This window comes from Nelumbo lutea, chromosome 4, assembly GCF_056320005.1.
Source record: "Nelumbo lutea isolate HS-2025 chromosome 4, American lotus-T2T, whole genome shotgun sequence".
NCBI lineage: Eukaryota > Viridiplantae > Streptophyta > Magnoliopsida > Proteales > Nelumbonaceae > Nelumbo > Nelumbo lutea.
This window is the reverse complement of record NC_142687.1, coordinates 80,910,938-80,931,142: the sequence shown is the minus strand read 5'-3', so window position 1 is coordinate 80,931,142 and position 20,205 is coordinate 80,910,938. Positions and strand designations below refer to the sequence as shown.

At 44.1% G+C, this 20,205-nt stretch overlaps 2 protein-coding genes across 2 annotated transcripts; one reads left to right on the top strand and one right to left on the bottom strand.

The window, feature by feature from the left end:
* Positions 1-2,789: 2,789 nt before the first annotated feature.
* LOC148861299 (protein trichome birefringence-like 6) lies at positions 2,790-5,163 on the top strand. Its single transcript, XM_088985625.1, has 5 exons — positions 2,790-3,606; positions 3,726-3,918; positions 4,018-4,208; positions 4,581-4,739; positions 4,835-5,163. Exons 1-5 carry the CDS (start codon positions 2,999-3,001, stop codon positions 5,157-5,159), a joined length of 1,476 nt encoding a protein of 491 aa, XP_088841751.1. The 5' UTR covers positions 2,790-2,998; the 3' UTR covers positions 5,160-5,163.
* Positions 5,164-14,603: 9,440 nt separating this feature from the next.
* Positions 14,604-15,239, bottom strand: LOC148861298 (uncharacterized). The gene has a single exon (XM_088985029.1). The coding sequence runs from the start codon at positions 15,237-15,239 to the stop codon at positions 14,604-14,606; it is 636 nt and encodes a 211-aa protein (XP_088841155.1).
* Positions 15,240-20,205: the final 4,966 nt, after the last annotated feature.

Genomic DNA, 20,205 nt, shown 5'->3' with positions numbered 1-20,205 from the left:
AGAGAATTGGGATTTGCTTCTCACACAGAGCGCCTCACAGGCACATCCCACCTTGCATTGGGAACATCTCTCCCTTAAATAATAACACATAAATACAAAAAATGTTTCTAATGTACAATGGGATGTGCCTTTAAGATTGGTGTGAGGTGCCATATGTGAGGAGCAGACCCGATCTCTAATCGAAAGAGCATTATGGGACTTCGTAATTACTAACGAAGAAAATCACACTCTTATCACAAATCCAATAACAACCCAGCTAAATCCCTCTAAAGGTGGATTAGTTTTCGTTTAAATACCCCCTTAGTTTAGAAAGATACATATATATACAGTACAATGTAAATAAAATATAAAGTTTTATACTACATATTTGTATTTGTACTCACTCTAAAGTAAAAAGGGATTAATTGAATTTAGTTCCTTTTTATTACAATGCAAGAAGTTAGCCATAGGATAGACTGACTGTAGGGCATTTCCAGCATCAATTTTTTATTTATTTTTTAAAGCTTTATGGGGCTCCCGGCGATTTGCCTAGGGGTGATCATGGCCTGGTTCTTAATGGAGTAGCCCATCTACCCATGCCCATAATGAGCCCGAAATTGGAATTGGAATCGGAGTGTCCCCATCTAAATGTCCAACTAAGATTCCACTTGGTTCGTGGGAATAGGGGTCTGGAATCGGAATTGGAAGGGGCTATTCCGATTCCAATTGTTTGGTTGGTTAGAATCAGAATCTCATTTTCATTTATGTTGAAATGACATCCTCCCATTTGAGGGAATTGTCATTCCGTGCCTTTCTCTTGGGAATGAAATCTCATTCCTATTATTTTCATTCTCATTCCTGTCTGAACCAAACAAACTATAAGAACGGATCATTTTGATTCTGATTTTAATTCCAATTCCGATTCCGATTCTAATTGTAAATCAAACGGACCCTAATAAAAAAAGACCCATTAGTGGTGGATTTGAGGGGTCCAGATGTAATAGGCATGTTAGGTAAGCACAATGAATGAGTACGTAATAGCTGTGTGACACATGTCCCAATTAATGTGCCTTTCATCCAAACTTTTTTGTTCCATTAGACAAAAATTATTCATTATTTTATTATTTTTGTCAAAATAATTAAAAAGAAAAATAATAAAAAAAACCTAAACATATTGGGAGTTAGAACTCATTTACGTTTTATTTTTCATTATTTTTATTTTTATTTATTTTAACAAAAATAATAAAATAATGAATAATTTCTATCTAATAAATTGAGACATATGTGATACAGCTATTACATGCTCCGTCATTGTCATAAAATACAAGAGGCCACTGACTTTTCAATGACCGGTATAAAAATTGATTGATCATATTGATACATAGTCATAAAATACAAGAGGCCATCCCACTCACACTACTAAACTACCTTTGTTGGGTGGAAAAAAAGAAAAGAAAAGAAAGCAAATCGGCAAGAAAATCGTTGATGACCTACTTTTATTTTTATTTCTTTTGCCAAACAAATATCTTATTCACACATCTTCTATATTGCCCCATGGCCCAAATCAGGGATATAGATTGACCCAAACCAAATCTTTCTTTAGTGGCTCTGGCCCACTGCATGTGATATGATTTGACGTCCAAACCTTCTCTCAAAATTACCAAACCACCCCTCGTTATCCTCTAGAAAAAGTGGATTTCTCATTTTAATTTTATGATCACAATCGTAAATTAAGCTTGTCTCACTCATTTAAGTTTGGGAGTGCTTAAAAATAAGTATTTATTAGAATAGATATTTATTTTAGGTAGAGACCATATTAATAAGTATTTATTTGCATTTGAGGAATAATCCCAAAATAAGTGTTTATTTTTTGAGAATAAGTATTTATTTAAGAAGTCTATATTTTAGGCTTATTTTTAAGTGTTCATTCAATAAATGATTATTTCCTTTTTTTGCCTATCTTGACTTGCCACACTATCCCTTTTTTTTTTTTTTTCTTTTTAGCAAAAGATAACTATCCCTATTTAAAATAAGTGATTTTTCACCAAATGCTCTTAAACACTTAGTAGGTGTTTGGCATCGGTGCTAGGAACATTGCACCGTCTTATGAGAAAAGTGGTGTTGGGCATGTGAAGCTTATTTTTTGTTTGGAACCAGTACTGCTACATAGGTGTTTTTTGAGAAAACAATACTGATTTATTTGGTATCAGTGCTAGTAGCAACGTTTTCAACATTGATCTTATTATCCAATATCCAAGATGATGCCACGCTAAACACCACCATATTCAATGATTACTTAGGTTATATTTGATTTCGTGGGCATTTATTGAAAAACTGCCACCACATACATAGGCATTGACATTTATTGCATATAAAACAAAATGAAACAAATATTTGATTTAACTGTTTGTCAAATAGATGGTAGAAAACTGAAACACTTTAATTTTTATGCATGGGGCCTTTGGGAAAACGTCAAATTCTTGTTTTCCCCAACGCCCTATCATTTATTGAAATCAAATGCCCATGTAACACACACTTTAATGAGTATTAATTTAAGGTGAAAAGTAAAAAAAAAAAAAAAAAAAAAAAAAACTTTTAAAGTGAAACTCAACCAAACAACAAAGCTAGGAAACATTTAAAGTGAAAAAATATAAATAAAAGTGAAAAAGTGAAAAAGTAAAAATAACAGCTTACCCATAAACGCCCACGTAATCAAACACATACTTATTCTTCAAATAATCACTCGCAAACTTAGCCTTAATTACCATTTTCATAGTACAAGATTAAGGATAATTGGGTATGTACAACCCATTGAAGTATTCCTTGAAGGCTTGAATCACCCTCACCTGGAGCTGGAACAGTGTAAAGAAGCAAAAAGTCCGAACCCACTCCACATTTATCTGCAACAGCTCCCGTCCGTATTCTTGACGTTTTTCATTTTTTTAGGCACGCCGCACGCACATGTATCCCCTCCTTCGCTCTCTATCATGGAAGCTTCATCGTACCAAATCTTTTGAAAATGGAGAAACAGAGGAGTTTCTCCTTCAAGTTGAAGCCCACAAGACTACTGGTCTTCTCCTTCATCCTCTCATCCTCCCTCCTTCTCCTCTTCTTCTCCATCTGGGTTTTCAAGTGCATCCCCTTGATCCCTCAAGAAACCCAACTCCATTTCAACAAATCCTCCCAAACTTTGGGGCTTAAACCCATAAATATCCAGGCCTTCTCAATTTCTGCAGAGACTCGTTTCAGGATACCCGACATTTCTTCTGGGAATAGTGTAGTTTCAGTTATTGAAAAGGTTCAAATAAAACAGAACAAGTCTGGGGTTTCAGATAGAGATAACAAAAGCGAGGAGGCCCAAAACGGTGCTTTGGACGGTATCACTTACAGCAACCATGATCAGTCATCCAAGAAAATCCAAGTTTCAGGTGGTGGGAGGATTGAAAAGAAGAAGACTAGTGAATGTGATGTTTCAAAGGGGAGATGGGTTTTTGATGAGAGTTATCCCCTGTATACAAATAGTTCATGTCCCTTCATAGATGAAGGCTTTAGCTGCGAAGCTAATGGAAGACCAGACAAAGATTATATCAGGTGGAGATGGCAACCACATGACTGCAACATCCCAAGGTAGCAACCAGTTGCCTTTTGTGTGTTTCTTTTGGAATTTTCTCTTTCCACTTTATATGGCAACAACAAGCAACTATTGAAGAACTGGGTTTCGGATGTTTGGGTTGTATATATTCTAGGTTCAATGCAGTGAAAATGCTAGAACTGATCAAAGGGAAAAGGCTGGTTTTTGTTGGCGACTCGATTAGCAGAAACCAGTGGGAATCCATGCTGTGCTTATTAAGAGGAGCCATCACAGATCCAGCGAGAGTTTATGAGACTCATGAGAGGAGGATCACCAAGGGAAAGGGGAATTACAATTTCAAGTTTGTGGTAAATTTGCAAAACAGCAGTCATCTTCTCTCTTGCTGTCTTCCTTCTTTTCTTTTCTTCTGAGTTTCAAGGCTTTGATCGTTTAGGTGGATTTTGCAGGATTATAAATGTACAGTCGAATACTATGTTACCCATTTCTTGGTTCATGAAAGTAAGGCAAGAGTTGGGCAGAAGCGGGTGCAAACGCTGCGAATCGATTCCATTGATCGGGGCTCTTCAAGATGGAAAGGAGCTGATGTTCTTGTTTTCAACACTGCACATTGGTGGTCCCATTACAAAACAAAAGCTGGGTAAGTGCTAGATCGAACTGTTCTTTTATTGTTTTATGCTCTTAAATTTTTGATTCAGTTAAGTGATACAATTTTACTGGAATTCACATAGAGGAGTTAGGCTGCACTAGATATTTGCATTTCAACTTGGATTCCTCAGAGCCCGCCCTGAAATCCAAACCTCTAGCCATGTGGCTTTTTTTTCATGGTGCTTCAACTTTAAGTGCTGCAGAGATTATTCTGATGTTAGGTTTAGTTTCATGACACTCAATTTAAGTCCACCCCCTGCAATACCTTCCACCTGTAAGAGACAGAGAAACAAAATGTGTAGAAAATTTTATATATGGAACAGCGATAATTCATTAATTTGTAGCTCAATCCTTGTTATAACAGGGTGAACTACTACCAGGAGGGTAACCAAGTTTATCCCCATCTGGATGTCTCTGTTGCTTTCAGAAGAGCTCTGATGACCTGGGCATCATGGGTTGATAGGCATATAAATCCACATAAGACCCAAGTTTTCTTTCGAAGTTCAGCACCTTCCCATTTCAGGTTAGCTCACTGCTTTATAAAAACAAATCTGTTATTTCTCTTGTCTTGTATTTTAGTCTGTTTCAGTTGCTTGGTAAAATGAATTTGCTGAACAGGGGAGGTCAATGGAATTCCGGGGGGCACTGTAAGGAGGCTACTCAACCCCTCAACAATATTTCAGGAACAGACTACCCAGAAAAGAATGTAATTGCTGAGGAGGTTATAAAGCAAATGAAGACTCCTGTAACTCTCTTGAATGTAACTAGTTTATCAGAATATAGGATAGATGGTCATCCTTCTGTATATGGAAGAAAGCCAAGGAAGGGTGCTTCTTCAAGTATTCAAGACTGTAGCCATTGGTGCCTTCCGGGTGTTCCTGATACCTGGAATGAATTGTTATATTATTATCTGCGATCTAAAGAAAAACACAGTTCCACTTAGCAAACTGAAGAGCACATCTTAATGTCTCTAAGTTTTTTTTTTTTTCTGTTATTCCTTTTCTGTAGTTGTTCTGTTTGCCATAATTGAATTTCCATTTGCTGTCATGATGGGTACTTGAGATTCTTGTAGAAGAATTTTAAGACTAACAAGTCAGCCTGTCATGAAACCAAAGGGAGAAATTTATCAGAATTAAAAAAAGAAAAAGAAAAAATGAAGAGTCAAGGCCATTGGTTTATAGTTTGCTGTGAGACTGAGAAAATTCTTTACTTTTGATTCAGCTCACTGGGTCTTCGATTTGTCAAATATGGATCAGAAGACATTTAATTGGAGTATGGAAATTTAATATTTGGTAGTTAATTCTCGATGTAAACCCAGAAAGCAATTTAATGTGGTTGCATTTTTAAAAACCTGTATTAGGTAGTTTCATTTCTACAAGTCCTGGACAACTAGATTCTTGAGATATCATAAGAACATTAAATATTCAATTTTGAGAACTTGTCTAGTTTTTTTTTTTTTGACAAGAATCGATCTAACCTACTTCTGGAAAACTGTTTCAATTCCACATGGCCCTTGAATGGAGAAATTGACAGGTGATTCCACTATCTCCATTGTCATAAGGCTGCGTTTGAATGCGGTTTAAATACCAGAAGAGTTCTGCACTATTTGGTTTAAAAAAGTGGCGCTTATCGATGTAAATTTTTATGAGAATGAAGATTTCCTTATTATTAATGTAAAACTTGACATGTCAGGAGTTTTACATCGATTTTCATTGATAATTTACGTATCATCCAAAGTTCTAAATATTGACACAGGTCGATATGTCGATAGGATGAATCGGCCTGTGTTTTTTTTTAATGTTTTATTTATTTTTTTCAAAATCGGTTCAGAGGGATTAGTTAAATCCTGGTTATTCTTTGAATCATGGTCTAATTGAATACAATCCCTGTAGGGGCATATCATGATACCATTGATACAATACATATTGACTGATTTGAATCATTTCATCTAAACGGCTATAAAACTGGATCAAAATATAAAACTCCTCCGATCTGATCTCACATTTACACCACAAACAAATGCAACAACCTAAAGGAGAAACTGCAAAACCCAACTATCACCATTAGTGAACTGATCTCACGATTCTCACCTCACTTGTGTGTGTATCCTTTTTTGATAGTTGCTAGAAAAGAATCATATTAGGCTGAACATCATACGGGAACCATGGTCATTGGTTAAACACCTGATCACGATTTAAGCAAGCTCTAAAAATGGGGGCCATTCCCCAAACTCCCAATTCATGAATTATTGAAACGGTAGAATGAATGAGCAACGTGGCTTCATTATCCGAGTCCGGATGTCCTGTACAATCCTTCCTAAAGACCTTGTACATTAAATCAAAGAGTGCCAGCATTCTCTCTTACTAAAATTTCACATGTGCAAATTAGAATAACAAACGTATTATCTATTTTTAATATATTATAAAATTTTAAAATAAATAAAAAATATTGGTTAGGGTTTCTTTTTCCTATTTCATTCAAATAAAACACAAAGAAAATTAAAAAATCGAGAATAAGAGATCCGCCTTGACTTCCGATTTCCAAGAATTAAATGCATGAAAGCTGAGACGATTCTTTGACTGATAACCAGAATCAACAATTGAGGTTAAGTATTTAATTGACCTTTCCCTGACGATTTTAGCAACGTGAGTGTTGAGGCTTGGTTTGGCCAAGGGCAACAAAGTAAATTCACTCCTGAGTTTCGAATGAAGGCCGAAGGCTTTCAGGGTCCAAAGGAGATTAGTCGAGGCCGAGGCGAATCGCTTCTTCAGATACTGTAGAAGTCGAGGGCTAGTACTGAGAAGGGCATTCGAGGGAGGATGAAGTGTTGTTCCCGTAGTGATGAATATGCAAGGGAGGTGTCAGAGGACTCGGGGGAGAACCCGAGGCGAGGACTCCAACGGTCAAGTTAGTATGCATGCAAGGTGAGCAGCGAGTCTGGAGCCGAGGGGTCCAGATGAGGCCTTAGATAGCGCTAATCTTGGAGGGGAGAGCACTAGAGATCACAAAGGTTTCGAATCCCTTACCTTGTGGGGGGAACCTTGCATTTATAGTCGGAGCTGCCAAGGGGTAGTTAAGCTCAGATGGTCCAAATGTGAGCCATACGAGGGCCTGGCGAGATGTTCTGCCAGAGCCACACGGTGCCCTATGATTGGGTCTGCCTGGTCCCCATTGGGTAAACTTAAGCGTCCTCATGGTGAGCCTATGCTAGCGCCCTTTATTTGACATGCATCATCCTTGTACAGGCTAGCCAAATGTGCCTACATCACTTGCCCCCACTCTCGAGGCCGAGGTGGGGGTTTGAAAGGGGACTTGGCTTCGGCCAAAGGGAGTGTCAATATTGGTAGGTGTCATCGGGCTTGTTCAGCGGAGAGTACCCTACAGTGGCGTCACCCTCGTCTTGCTTTTCCTTTGGTCCGATTTCAGTTCGTGAAAGAGAAGTGAAGCTGTGGATGTCTCGGCTTCGGCTAGGGAGCTCGAGGTGGAGGGGGCCCAGCGGAGTTGAGCATGTGCCTTGTACTCACGCGACAACGGTCTGGGGTCGTGTGTGGTACGGGATTCATGGGCTGGCATGGCATGTTGGGGTCGTGCCCGATATGGGTCTGGCGCAAGGAGAGCCTCCCGTAGGGCGCTCTGGGCGAACTAGTTTACGTGTCTATCGGGTTTGTGCATTCAAACCAGTGGGTTGTGGCGAACGAGCCCGTTGGTTCGCTCGGCGTCGTTTCATCTTCTCGAGGCTGGGCGCTGGTTCACTAGGCATTGTTTTGTTTCCTCAAGGCTCGGCATGCACTAGTTCACTAGGTGTCATTTCGTTTCCCCGATGCTGGGCGCCAAGTTCACACCGCGGATGGTCAACGCAAGCAAAGGCCTCACGATCGTTGGATCCGAAGGGATCTGAGCCGTTCATTCTTCTATAAATAGGAGCCTTAGTGTGATTTTTCTTCGTCATTTGTCTCTAGGCGCCCTTGCTATCGAGTGAACTCTACTCTTAGACCTTCAGCTCTTTGACACACCTCATCTTCCTCCTTTTCTTCTTCGTCTTTAGGTAATTCTTTAAACCATCTCTTTCTCTGATTCTGGCCCTGAGTGCTATGGACTTCTGAATGGTTCGAAAGAGAGCTCTCCTCGGACTCCTTCCCCCCTTTCTCCCTTGGGTCCATTGGTTGTCGTCCCCCTTTAGAGAGAGGTTATGGTGTTGAGGGAGAGGGTAGCCTCTGGTGGTTCCGAGGGCAGCCGCCCAGGTGATGGCCCTCCCTGTGAGAGCATTGCATCCGTGATGCCGAAGGAGCCAGAGGGGTCACCCCAAGCCGAGAGGGAGTGGATCCTGGAGCTCGTCCCGGGGATGGTGGTTGAAAGCGTTGCTCGAAGGGTGGCCATGGCTGATCTTCCACGTTCAAAGTTCGGCAGCACTTTGTACGTGGACCAAGTGAAAGCCCTAGCTAGGAGGTTGCACATACCTTGGTCCTACCAGCTTAGGGTTCCCGTTCTCGGCGATTGGCCGTGAACCCCTTCCACGTTCAAAGTTCGGCAGCACTTTGTACGTGGACCAAGTGAAAGCCCTAGCTAGGAGGTTGCACATACCTTGGTCCTACCAGCTTAGGGTTCCCGTTCTCGGCGATTGGCCGTGGACCCCTGACGAGGGGGAAATTTGTATATACTAGCACTTTTTAGCGTTCGGCCTTAGGTTTCCTCTTCATCCTTTAATCTTCGAGCTGCTGGAGTGGTATGCCATCATGATCAGTCAACTCGTCTCCAATTCCATTAGGACCCTCGTAGCTATGCTGGTGTGGGCTCGACTTTCGGATGTGGAGTTGACCCCGAAACTATTCCGTGTCATGTTTGTGCGGAGGAAGCACTCTTCCAAGGCTAGCTTGTATTATCTTTAGCCACAGAGGGGGAGACTTGTCGATAACCCCACGTCAGTCCACAACTGAAAGGGCAAATTCTTTTCCATCTCTTGCCTCGAAGGTTAGTCATTCAGGTCAAAGTGGGGAGAGGCCTACATGACATTTGAAGGTTAACACCTTTGGTGGAGGAGGAGCTTCCCTTGGTGTTCGCGGGGCTCAGCCCTACCCCCCTCGGTAGGAGAGGTTTCGTAGCTTTTTACACGTTCCATTCATCCTCGCCTGTTGGTACTGATTCGTTGTCTTTTGCAGAGGTGCTGATGGACGCGAAGAGGTTGCTACTGGAGAGTGTTCACGCCAAGCAGAAGGCCCAAGCAAGCAGGAAAGCAGGAGGGCAGACGTCGAGAAGGCCTGCCAAGGTCGTGCCCACGAGGGATGAGCGGTCGTCAGTCCCCACCAAGGGGGCTGCTTAGCAACAAGTCCCCGCCAAGAGGGCCACTCAACAACAAGTCCCCACAGGCCGAGGGGACAAGGGGAAGAGGTCGGCCAAGGGGGCCAAGAAGCTGGCTAAGGCAGCTGAAGTGGGTAAGAAGAGGCCTGCCGAGGAGGCCTTGAGAGAGCAGCCGCCGAAGAAGGTGGCCCACAGTGAGCGTCTTGTTGGGGACGCCACGACAAAGAAGCCTCCCACCAAGGGGTACCCTACGGGGCCCTCATCTGCCCCCATGTCTACATAGGAGCTTGCTAGAGGAGCCGAGCTGTCCTCCAAAGTCTTTCGCCCTCGGTGGTTGGTTCATGAGGGGGACTCGACTACTGAAGAAGGGGTCGGGCAGGCCCTGGTGAGCGGGGCGATCCTCTCAAGGGATCACTTCAGGATGATGCAGAAAGAGCCTGAATCTGTCCACGACAAGGGGCTTTACCACTTGGCCGAGGTAAGCTTTTGTCCTCATGCTTCGTCTGTTGGTTCTTTCTTTGTTGTAGTCCTTACTGATGATTCTTGTTGGAGGCTTGTCTTCATTTCATCGGTCTGGGAGACCAGATGAGCCTCACCTTGGCGCACTTAGGTAGGCTCGAGAAAGAGAAGGAGAAGCTCTGGCCGGCTGCCGCCGCTGCTGAGGACAAGTGTGACACATTCAAGAAGGCCCACAAGGATGAGTAGCTGCTCTAGACAAAGTTGGAGGCCAACCTAAAGGCAATGCGGGCCCACCTCGTCCAGGAGCAAGAGGAGAGGGTCCGTCTTGACAACATTGTCTCAGAGGCTCAACAGTGGGTGACGCAGGCCGAAGAGTGGGGTGTTGAGGCTGAGAAACGGGCTGCCAAGGCGGAAAAGAGGGCCGCCGAGGCAACGGCTGGGATAGAGAAGTGGGCAGCTAAGGCGGTGGTGGAGGCCTTCAAGAAGTCGCTCGAATACCAGTAGACCCTCATGGAGTATGCCTCCACATCGTACATGGATGGCATCGAGGACACCAAGGAGGCCCTCCTGCAGGTGATGCTCGATTTTGACATCGAGTGGCTGAAGTTGATTCCTAACTCTCCCGAAGAGACTCAAGCTGTTGATGGCGCTGACGACTCTACCCTCCCCTCGGATGGCGGTGAAGCTTAGTGGAGTTCTTCCTGTTTTTGTCTTTCTGCTTGTTTTTGTTTTTTCTTTTTTATGATGTAAATGTGCTCTGCCGTTGAGGCCATAGGATTTTTTTTTATTGTAAACTCTTTACAAGATGAATGAATGAATTCATAGCAGTTTTTGTATGGCGTTCTCTCCTTCTTCTTTCTCTTCTCTCTCCTTTTTTTCTTACCAAGGGGTCTCTGTCCCTCCCAATGAAGATATCACAATTAAAAAAATGGCTCGTAATGGCTCGCTTTAGGTACACGCTCGCTTTAGATTGTTGAGGGGCCAAGGCTGAGGCAAAATGTATGCGACCAAGGTGCAACTTGCCTGGCTCATTTTCTCCCAAGTGTTTACTTAGGCTAGGCCGAGGTAGTCTGCCAAAGTATGGGAGGGAGGACAAGGCTAAGATGTAGCTCACCTAGCTAATCTCTTTCCCAAGTGGTTACTTTGATGAGGCCAAGGTGGCACTCTAGGGAGGTCGTGGCCTCCAGGGAGGCAAACCGCCGAGTTGGTTGGGGTTACCGTTTATTTAATCGCGCTAAGTATATACGACCAGGAGGTTGTTCGCCGCCTAGGCGGGTAGTGAGGCGTGCGATGCCTCGGCCGTCCCGATGTATTTTATTTTGGCGAGGCATTAAGTTAAGGTGTTCGCCATTGGCTATGTGCCCTGGCGATGGTCCAGCTCCAGCGCATGGTCCTCGGGAGAGGCTACGCGCATCGGCTAGTCGCAAAGTCGAGGGGTCCTGGGGATTTAGTGAGAATGCATGCTAAACATTGCATTTATTAGGGATTTAGTGAGCCGAAGAGAAACTTTGCATTTTATTCATCAGAATTTGTATTTATTGGGATACATCTAGAGGTTCTCCGAGTTCCATGTCTGAGGGACGGGTCTTCCATCTAAGTGTTCCAAAAAAAGGTGTTGGGGTTGATGACTTGCTTGACTCTGTAGGGGCCTTCCCAGTTAGGACCAAGTTTACCCACACCTGGCTCGGGGACCATGACTTTTCTGAGGATGAGGTCTCCCTCTTTGTAGTGCCTCAATTTACCCTCGAGTTGTAGTAGCAGGCCACCCGTTGTTGATGGGCAGCCACCCTTACTTGTGCTTGCTCTCGAGCTTCTTCTAGCAGGTCTAGGTTTGCTCTAAGTGCTTCATTGTTCTCGGCTTCGACGTATGCTTCAATTCAGAGCGTCAACTAACCGATTTCTACTGGGATAATAGGTTCCATACCGTAGGTCAGGCTAAACAGGGTTTCTCCCGTGGCCATCCAACCCAAAGTACACTGCTTAGTTTGTCAGCCCATAGGCCCTTAGCTCGGTCGAGTTTGGTCTTCAGTCCGTCCAGTATGGTTCTGTTGGTGACCTCGACTAGGCCATTTTTTTTGGGGTAGCTTATCGAGGTGTATTGCTGCTTGATGCCGAGGGAGGCGCACCACTCTTGGAACTTGGCATCATCAAATTGCTTCCCGTTGTCGGCGACTAGCATATGGGGAGGCCGAATCGGCAAATAAGGTTCCTCCAAAAGAAGCTTTGAATTGCTCGAGCTGTGATGGTAGCCAATGTTTCGGCTTCTACCCACTTGGTAAAGTAGTCCACGGCGACGACACGGTATTTTCTGCCCCCCGTTGCCTGAGGAAAAAGGCTGAGGATGTCCATTTCCCACTTGGCGAAGGGCCAGGGGCTGCTGAGAGCCGAGAGGGTTGTGGCCGACTGATGGCAGAGGTTGGCATGTCTTTGGCATTGGTCACACTTCCATACCAGCTCGGTTGCGTCTTTGTGGAAGGTTGGCCAAAAGTACTCTTGCCTTAGTGTTTTTTGGGCTAAGGCTCGGCCGTTGAGGTGGTTTCCATAGATGCCTTCGTGAATTTCTCAGAGCACGTACTCACCCTCCTCCCGATGGAGGCATCATAGGTAGGCAAGGTGAAGGATCTTCTGTACAACTTTCATTCCAATAGTGTGTAGTGTGTGGCCTAACGTCGGAGTCGCTTGACTTCATTCCTATCATCGGGAGGGCGTCCTGTCAGTAGGAAGTTGATGATGGGGTCCATCCATGACAGTTTGGCCTTTACTGGAAGTACTTGGGCTTCTTCTATAAAGGGCCGAGGTATCTTTTCCACGTGGACAGTGCGGCTGAGGGTTGCATCGGAATTGCTTGCCAACTTGGAAAGGGATTTGACTCTTGTGTTCTTGGCTCGTGAGACTTGCTGCAGGGAGAAGCGTTGGAAGTGGCGGGATAGTTCTTGAACTTTGACAAGGTACTTGGACATGCTTTGCTCTCTAGCCTCGTACTCGTGATTTACTTGGTTCACCAGCGATGAGGGCCTTGTACTCAGTTTCCTTGTTGGATGCCGGGAAGTCAAACCTTAGTGCATACTCAATGACTGCATTATCTGGGGCGAGGAGAACGAGTCCTGCTCCACTTCTTTTGGTATTGGATGAACCGTCAACAAAGAGTGTCCATTTGGGGTGAGTCTCCTTTGCCGGGAGGTTCCCTTCAACATCTTCGGGGGCTCGATAGAGGGCCTAGTTGAAAGTGCATTTTGTTACAAAGTCTACTAGGGCTTGTTCTTTGATAGCAGGCCTCAGTTGGTACTATATATCAAATTTAGACAGCTCGATGGCCCATTTGGTCAAGCGCCCTGAGGTCTTGGGTTTGGTGAGGACAGCCCTAAGGGGCTGGTTCGTCAGGACCGTTATTGTGTGAGCTTGAAAGTACGACCTGAGCTTTCTAGCTGAGACCACGAGGGCAAAGGCCAATTGTTCCACCTCATGATATCTAGTTTCAACATCGTAGAGGACCTTGTTGATGTAGTATATCGACTTCTACATTCCGTCTTCTTTTATTAGAATTGAGTTGACTGCCTTGTCTCCGACCGATAAGTATAGATACAGGGTTTCTCCAGGGGCCGACCGAGCGAGGAGGGGAGGTGAGGTGAGGTAGACCTTTAGCTCGTCAAAGGCGCGCTAGCACTCCTCCGTCTACTAAAAATCCTTCAACTTTTTGATGGTGCGGAAGAAGGGAAAGCAGTGGTCAGCCAACTTCGACATGAAACGGTTGAGAGCAGCTATCTGGCCAATGAGTCTTTGAGTTTCCTTCACCAACCAAGGGGGTGCCATGTCCAGTATGGCCTGTATCTTGTCATTGTTGGCCTCAATAACTCTTTGAGTAATGTCAAAGCCTAAGAACTTGCCTGAGGTGACGCCGAAAGCACACTTGCTAGGGTTAAGCTTCATATTGAACTTCTGCAAAGTGTCAAATGTCTCGGTCAGGTCTGAGGTGTGCATTTCGGCTTTTAGACTCTTCACCACCATATCATCTACGTAGGCTTCGACGTTCCTCCCTATCTGATTTTTGAACACCTTGTTGCAAGGCGCTGGTAGGTGGCCCTTGCATTCTTGAGGCCGAATGGCATAAATTTGTAGCAGTAGGTATCGTGCTCGATGATGAACGAGGTCTTCTCCTCGTCCTCATGGTGCATCTTTATTTGGTTGTCTCTAGAGAAGGCATCCATGTAGCTGAGTAGCTCGTACCTAAAGTGACGTCAATGAGGTGGTCTATCATCGACAAAGGAAAACTGCCATTGGGGCAAGCTCAGTTAAGGTCTGTGAAGTCAATACAGATCTGCCATTACCACATTTCACAACCAGTTAGGGTAGTATACCACTCGGATGAAGCCAGCGCTGAGTAGCTTGCCAACTTCCTCTCCTATGGCCTTCCAATGCTTTGGTGCAAAGTTCCTATTCTTTTGCCGAAACGACCTAGAGCTTGGGTCCACACTCAGCCTGTGAGTGATGACCGAGGGGTTAATCCGAGCATGTCAGCGACGGACCAAGCAAAAATGTCGGCATTAGTTTTGAGGAAACTTAAAAGCTCGAATAGGCTCTATGGAGGAAGGTTGGACCTGACGCAAACTGTCTTCTCGGACTCAGCTGGTTGGCCTCATCTTGATGGTTCCTCCCTGAGGTTGAAACCCTCTAGTGGCAGTGATTCCTTTTTCTTGCCCTTTAGTGTTGCCACATAGCACTGCCAGGCTGCTTGCTGGTCCCCATGAGCGACTCTGATGCCGTGCTCTGTGGGAAACTTGAGGGCGAGGTGATACGAGGAGGTGGCGGCCCTGAGCACGTAGAGGGTCGGTCTCCTCATGATTGCATTATAGGGTGAGATGATCCTCACGACCATGAACTCGTACATCCTCGTCACCTGCTGAGGCTCGGTTCGTACCGTGATAGGTAGGGTAATTCTTCCCTTTGGTCTGACTACGTTACCGGAGAAACTGACTAATGGGACGTTGGCTGGATGGAGGTGCTCAGGTGCTATCTTCATCTTCTCAAAAGCTTCGTAGAAGAGGATGTCAGCCAAGGAGCCAGTGTCGAAGAGAATCCTCTTAATTACGAAGTTTGCAATGATGGCCGAGATCACCAAAGCGTCATCATGGGGGACTGTGACCCCTTTCAAGTCCTCGTCCGTGAAGGAGAGGGTTTCTTGTTTCTTTGGCGTTTTGGGGGTAGGCCTGTGGATGCTTAATTGCCTGGCGTAGGCCTTGCGGGCCGAGGCAGAGGCTCCTCCCGAGACCATGCCCCCGGTAATTACGTCGATGACGTTGATGACACCGACTATCCGCTGGTGCTGTTGTTGTTACTGCTGGGAGGATGAGAAATTGGGCCCAACACCCACAAATTGTTTAAGATGCCCTCATTGGATGAGGGACTCTATCTCGTTCTTCAGGACATAGTAGTCATCAGTGTCATGGCCAGTGCCGAGGTGGAACTTGCAGTATTTCTTGAGATTTCCCCTCCTAGGTTTCTTCTTCATCTTCCCAAGCCACTTCATGAACTTTTCCTCTCTGATCTGTATCAGTATTTGCACCTGGGTAGAGTTGAGTGGCGTGTATTGGTTGTAAGTCAGGGCCGAGGCCGGTGTCTTCTTGTTGTCCTTGTTGCTTGTTGTTGTTGTGGTGGTGGTCTCCGCCCTTCCTCTTCTTCTTAGGGGGACCATTGTTGGCACTCAGCTTCCCTTTCCTGGTGGTCCCTGGCCAAAGAGTCTTCGGTCACAATATACTTTTGGGCCTTCTTGAGGAACTCTAGCTTCGTCTTCGGTGGGGTCTTGGCAACTGAGCACTTCAGGGCCGAACCAGTGCGGAGCCCGTTGATGGCAACACACATCGAGACCATGGGATCGAGGTCACGGACCTCGAGCTCTTCTTTTTTGAAATGGTCGATGTAGGACGCAGACTTTCTCCCTGCTTCTGCTTGATAGACATTAGCGAGACTAAACTTTTTTGGCATCGTCTGCTATTGATGACGCGAGCAAGGAATAAGGTTGGCAAACTGCTCCTACGAGCTAATTGATCGAGGCGGGAGGTTGGAGAACCAATGACGGATAGCCCCCTTGAAAGTGGCCTGGAATGTCCAGTACATCAAGGCGTTGGAATACTCATAGAGTATCATGAATGCTTTGAAACTTTACAGGTGGTCGTTGGGGTCTGAAGTACCGTCGTACATCTCAAGTGTAGGAGCCTTGAAGTGTTGGGGGAGAGGCTCGGAGATGATATCCGGGGTGAAGGCAATCATTCTCCTTGTCAGATTGCTTTGATCGGCCGAGGCGTTAGCTCGACTCTCTTGGTCTTGGTAGAGCTCATCTTTGACAGCCCCGAGCTCAGCTCATAGCTCTGCAATTCAAGGATCGGTTGGAGCTTGCCACCCATCTTTGTCTTTGCAGGCACGGTGAGGGTCGGCATGAACTCCAAAATGCTTCAAGGCAGGGCCGTGTGCCTTTTGTCTGGTGCGGCGATCATTCAAGCCATCGTGGAGATCTGAGACCAACGTGGCATCGGCCCTCAGCCCTTGTGTCGGCACTACGATGACTGAGGTGCCCGCCTTCATCCTAGGGGTTCTCCCTCCTGTGGCGGTGGTGCTGTTCAGAAGGTTGACAACTGTCTTCAGACCGCGCTGGCTCTTCCTCCATTTGGTTGGGAGGTCTTACATTTCTTTGTGTTGGGTTGGCGGGTTGGCTACTTCCAGACTTGGCCAGCTTGGCTCGTTGGGGGTCGGCTAGGCCGAGCGCTGGGGGCTCAACGTGCTCACATCGGCCCTGGTGATCTAACACCCCAGTGGGGCGGTCACCTTGGGAGGGACCTCCTGCCTGGGGGTAGGCTTGCTCCACGCGTTGTGTGAGGTATTCCAGGTGTTTGAGGACCACCTGAAACTGTTCATTTGTGACCAAGTTATGGGGGTTCTTGGATCTTCGTACCATGGTGTTTGAAGCTTAGGAGATATTGAGTTTGTAGTGTTTTGGGGGATCATCTTAGCAACATTTCCCACAGATGGTGCCAATTATGGTGGCTTGGTTTGGCCGAAGGCAACAAAGTAAATTCGCTTCCAAACTTCGAAGGAAGGCCGAAGGTTTTGAGGGTCCAGAGGAGATGAGTCAAGGCCGAGGACTAGAGGCCGAGACGAATCGCTCATTCGAATACTGTAGAAGCTGAGGGCTAGTACCGAGAAGGGTGTCCGAGGGAGGATGAAGTGTTCCCACAAAGATGAACCTGTAAGGAAAAAGGTGTTAGAGTTCTCGGGTGAGAACCCAAGGTGAGGAATCCGACAGTCAAATTAGTATGCGTGCAAGGTAAGCGGTGAGTCTAGAGCCGAGGGGTCCAAATGAGGTCTTAGATAGCGCTAAGTCCTTGGAGGGAAGAGCACTAGAGAGCATAAAGGTTTCAAATCCCTTACCTTGTGGGGGGAGCCTTGCATTTATAGTCGGAGATGCCAGGGGGTAGTTAGGGTCGAATGGTCTAGATGAGAGCCCCACGAGGGCCTGGTGAGATGTTCTACCAGAGCCACGCGGTGCCCTACGATTGGGTCCACCTGGTCCCCATCGGATAAACCTGAACGTCCTCATGGTGAGTCTATGCTGGCGCCCTCTATTCAACATGCGTCGGCCTTGTATAGGCCAGCCGAATGCGCCTACATCTGTGAGAGAGCCATCATCTTCACAAATGTCATGCTTGTAGCTAGTATGTTCTATTGTTAATGATGAATGTATCGTAACTTATTGACCATCTAAACCCGTTACTTCTAAAATGAATTGGGAGCCTAGAAGATCCCAGTAATCTACTTAGAGATATGAAAGAAGCTATTATGTAGGAAGTCTAATTTGAGTTGATAGTGTTTTAGAGATAGGCAAGGATTCTCATTAATACCTTTAGCTATCGTGTCGTGTTTCGTATTTCTGCAGTGATGTTAAGCTACGAAATCAATGATTTATCCAAGAAATGGGAGTGGCTACTTGATCCACAATGAGATGTTATCACAGGCTAGTAGAACCAACTGCGTCATCATTCGATAAAATGAAATGGACTTCATCAAGAGCTCACTCAACCCCAGCAACTCCGACCAAATCGTCGGGATACCGTTGAATTGTCTTGCTCCCATAAGCTTGTTCCTCATTTGCAGTCATACTATCATCTATAGTTTTCTATTTCTATCTGAAACTTTGTTGGGAAAGCAGTGGAAGGGAGTGGAGCTCCACGGAACCCAGTTTTCTATAGGGCGACATACTAGAAGTGCCATCACCAGCATTGTTGGCATCGGTACATCCATCGATCTCGTGGGAGTTAACAAGAGTGCCCAGATATAGAGTTAGTTGCAGATACGCCGCTAACCTTTTGATGGGTATCGATGGGAGCGATCAAAGATGATGGCTCTCTCACGTTGCTAAAATCTCTAACAATCCGGGTCAATGGCGATTTTAAAACCATGGTGTATATAAAGAAAAACTTCCCAGTGAAGATGTTATTGCTCTAACAGAAATTTGAAATCGAAACATTATAAAGATGCATGGATTCTAAATGACGAGTGCTGATAGATGCTCTGTTCTTATGAATATTTTATTGTCTGTCTACATATTAAAATCGACCAATCAATTACTTTACATCGATTGTTGATTCCAGTTGGTTATCAATCCGAGAATCGTTTCAGCTTTCACGCGTTTAATTCCTAGAAATCTGAAGTCAAGGCGGAACTCTTTGATTGTTGATTCCAGTTGGTTATCAGTCAGAGAATCGTCTCAGCTTTCATGCATTTAATTCTTGGAAATCAGAATTCAAGGCGAAACTCTTATTGTCGATTGTTTAATTTTCTTTGTTTTTTATTTAAATGAAATAGGAAAAAGAAACTTAACCAGTATTTTTATTTATTTTAAAATTCTATAATATATTAAAAATCGAGAAGACATTTGAAACGTCTGTTATTCTAATTTGCACATGTGAAATTTTAGTATCAGATAGTGCTAATATGGCACTCTTTGATTTGATGTATATGAAGGTCTTTAGGAAGGATTGTGCACCGAACTCTCATTATCCACCGTCACCAAGAGCAATTGAACAAAGGAACTCAAAAACGGTACATGGACCGGGTGGGTTTGGGCTTGATTTTTTTGTAAATAAGAGCAGGTCCCATCAAATCGGACCCGACTTGATAATATTATATATAATAAAATTATAGAAATATATATTATAAAAAGTAACATATAATAAAAATATATTAATATTTAATAATACATAAAAAATATTAATATTAATAACATATAATAAAATTTATTGTTTCTATTCGAACTGGAGTTTGGGCTTTTTATAAGGGTTGGGCTCAGATGGACCTCATGCTAGCATCACGGGAGTTAGCGCTGGTCGAATATGAAAGTGGAATTTAAACCACGAAATGACAAGACCAAACCGAATCTTTAGGCTTTGTCCTGTTTGATGGAGACGTGGCGACGTTGAAAAGAGTCCAGGCGATGACTCTCAAGTAAGGTTTAAAATTTCGATATGATACACCTGATACGGGGGTATCGTATTGTATCTTGGAAAAACAGATATGGGATATGCATAAAATTTGGGGTCTCATCTTTTTTTATGTGTATCAGACCCGTATCGGGGTGTACCGGTAACGTATCAACGAAAAAGATATGGCCAAAAAGTGGAAAAAAAAATAAAGGGGGAAAACAAGTTTATTTTCTCTGAAATAAGCCTTCTTTCACCATCAAATGACTACTCCAAACCTCAATCCTAGAGTGCTAGATTTGCAAAAAACAGGTGTGAATCGTTATTTTTTTGAAGATTTTTCTAATTTTGAAAAAATATGGCAAAAATAGGTAAGTTTTTTTTTTTTTTATAATATCTTGTGATTTCTTTTTTTTTTCTTGAATGTTTAAATTTATGTTGATCTACATTTCTTACATTCAAAATCACATTTTTTTGTGTGTTATTAGTAGATTTATGGAAATTTCATGAAGATATTTGGAGAAAATATAAATTAACAAAAATTTTGAAAATGTAATTTTTCTTTGCCTATAAAGACTAAATATGTTTTAGATCTATGGGTTTATCTATCATATCCATAGAGCAATTGAAATTTATTCTTTAATATGTTTTCTTTTTGTATTTTTAGAATTAAAAATAAATAATAAATAATTATATTTTATCATTTGATCAAAATAATTGAATATATTATAATTCTATGGATGATCTATCATATCCACAAACCCATTA

Bases quoted from the DNA above. Each gene is read 5' to 3' on its own strand.
- LOC148861299 (XM_088985625.1), top strand. From the start codon at position 2,999: ATGGAGAAACAGAGGAGTTTCTCCTTCAAGTTGAAGCCCACAAGACTA. The intron at 4,209-4,580 runs GTAAGTGCTAGA...TTGTTATAACAG, and splicing joins CATTACAAAACAAAAGCTGG to GGTGAACTACTACCAGGAGG. The intron at 4,740-4,834 runs GTTAGCTCACTG...TTTGCTGAACAG, and splicing joins TCAGCACCTTCCCATTTCAG to GGGAGGTCAATGGAATTCCG.
- LOC148861298 (XM_088985029.1), bottom strand. From the start codon at position 15,239: ATGGTCTCGGGAGGAGCCTCTGCCTCGGCCCGCAAGGCCTACGCCAGG.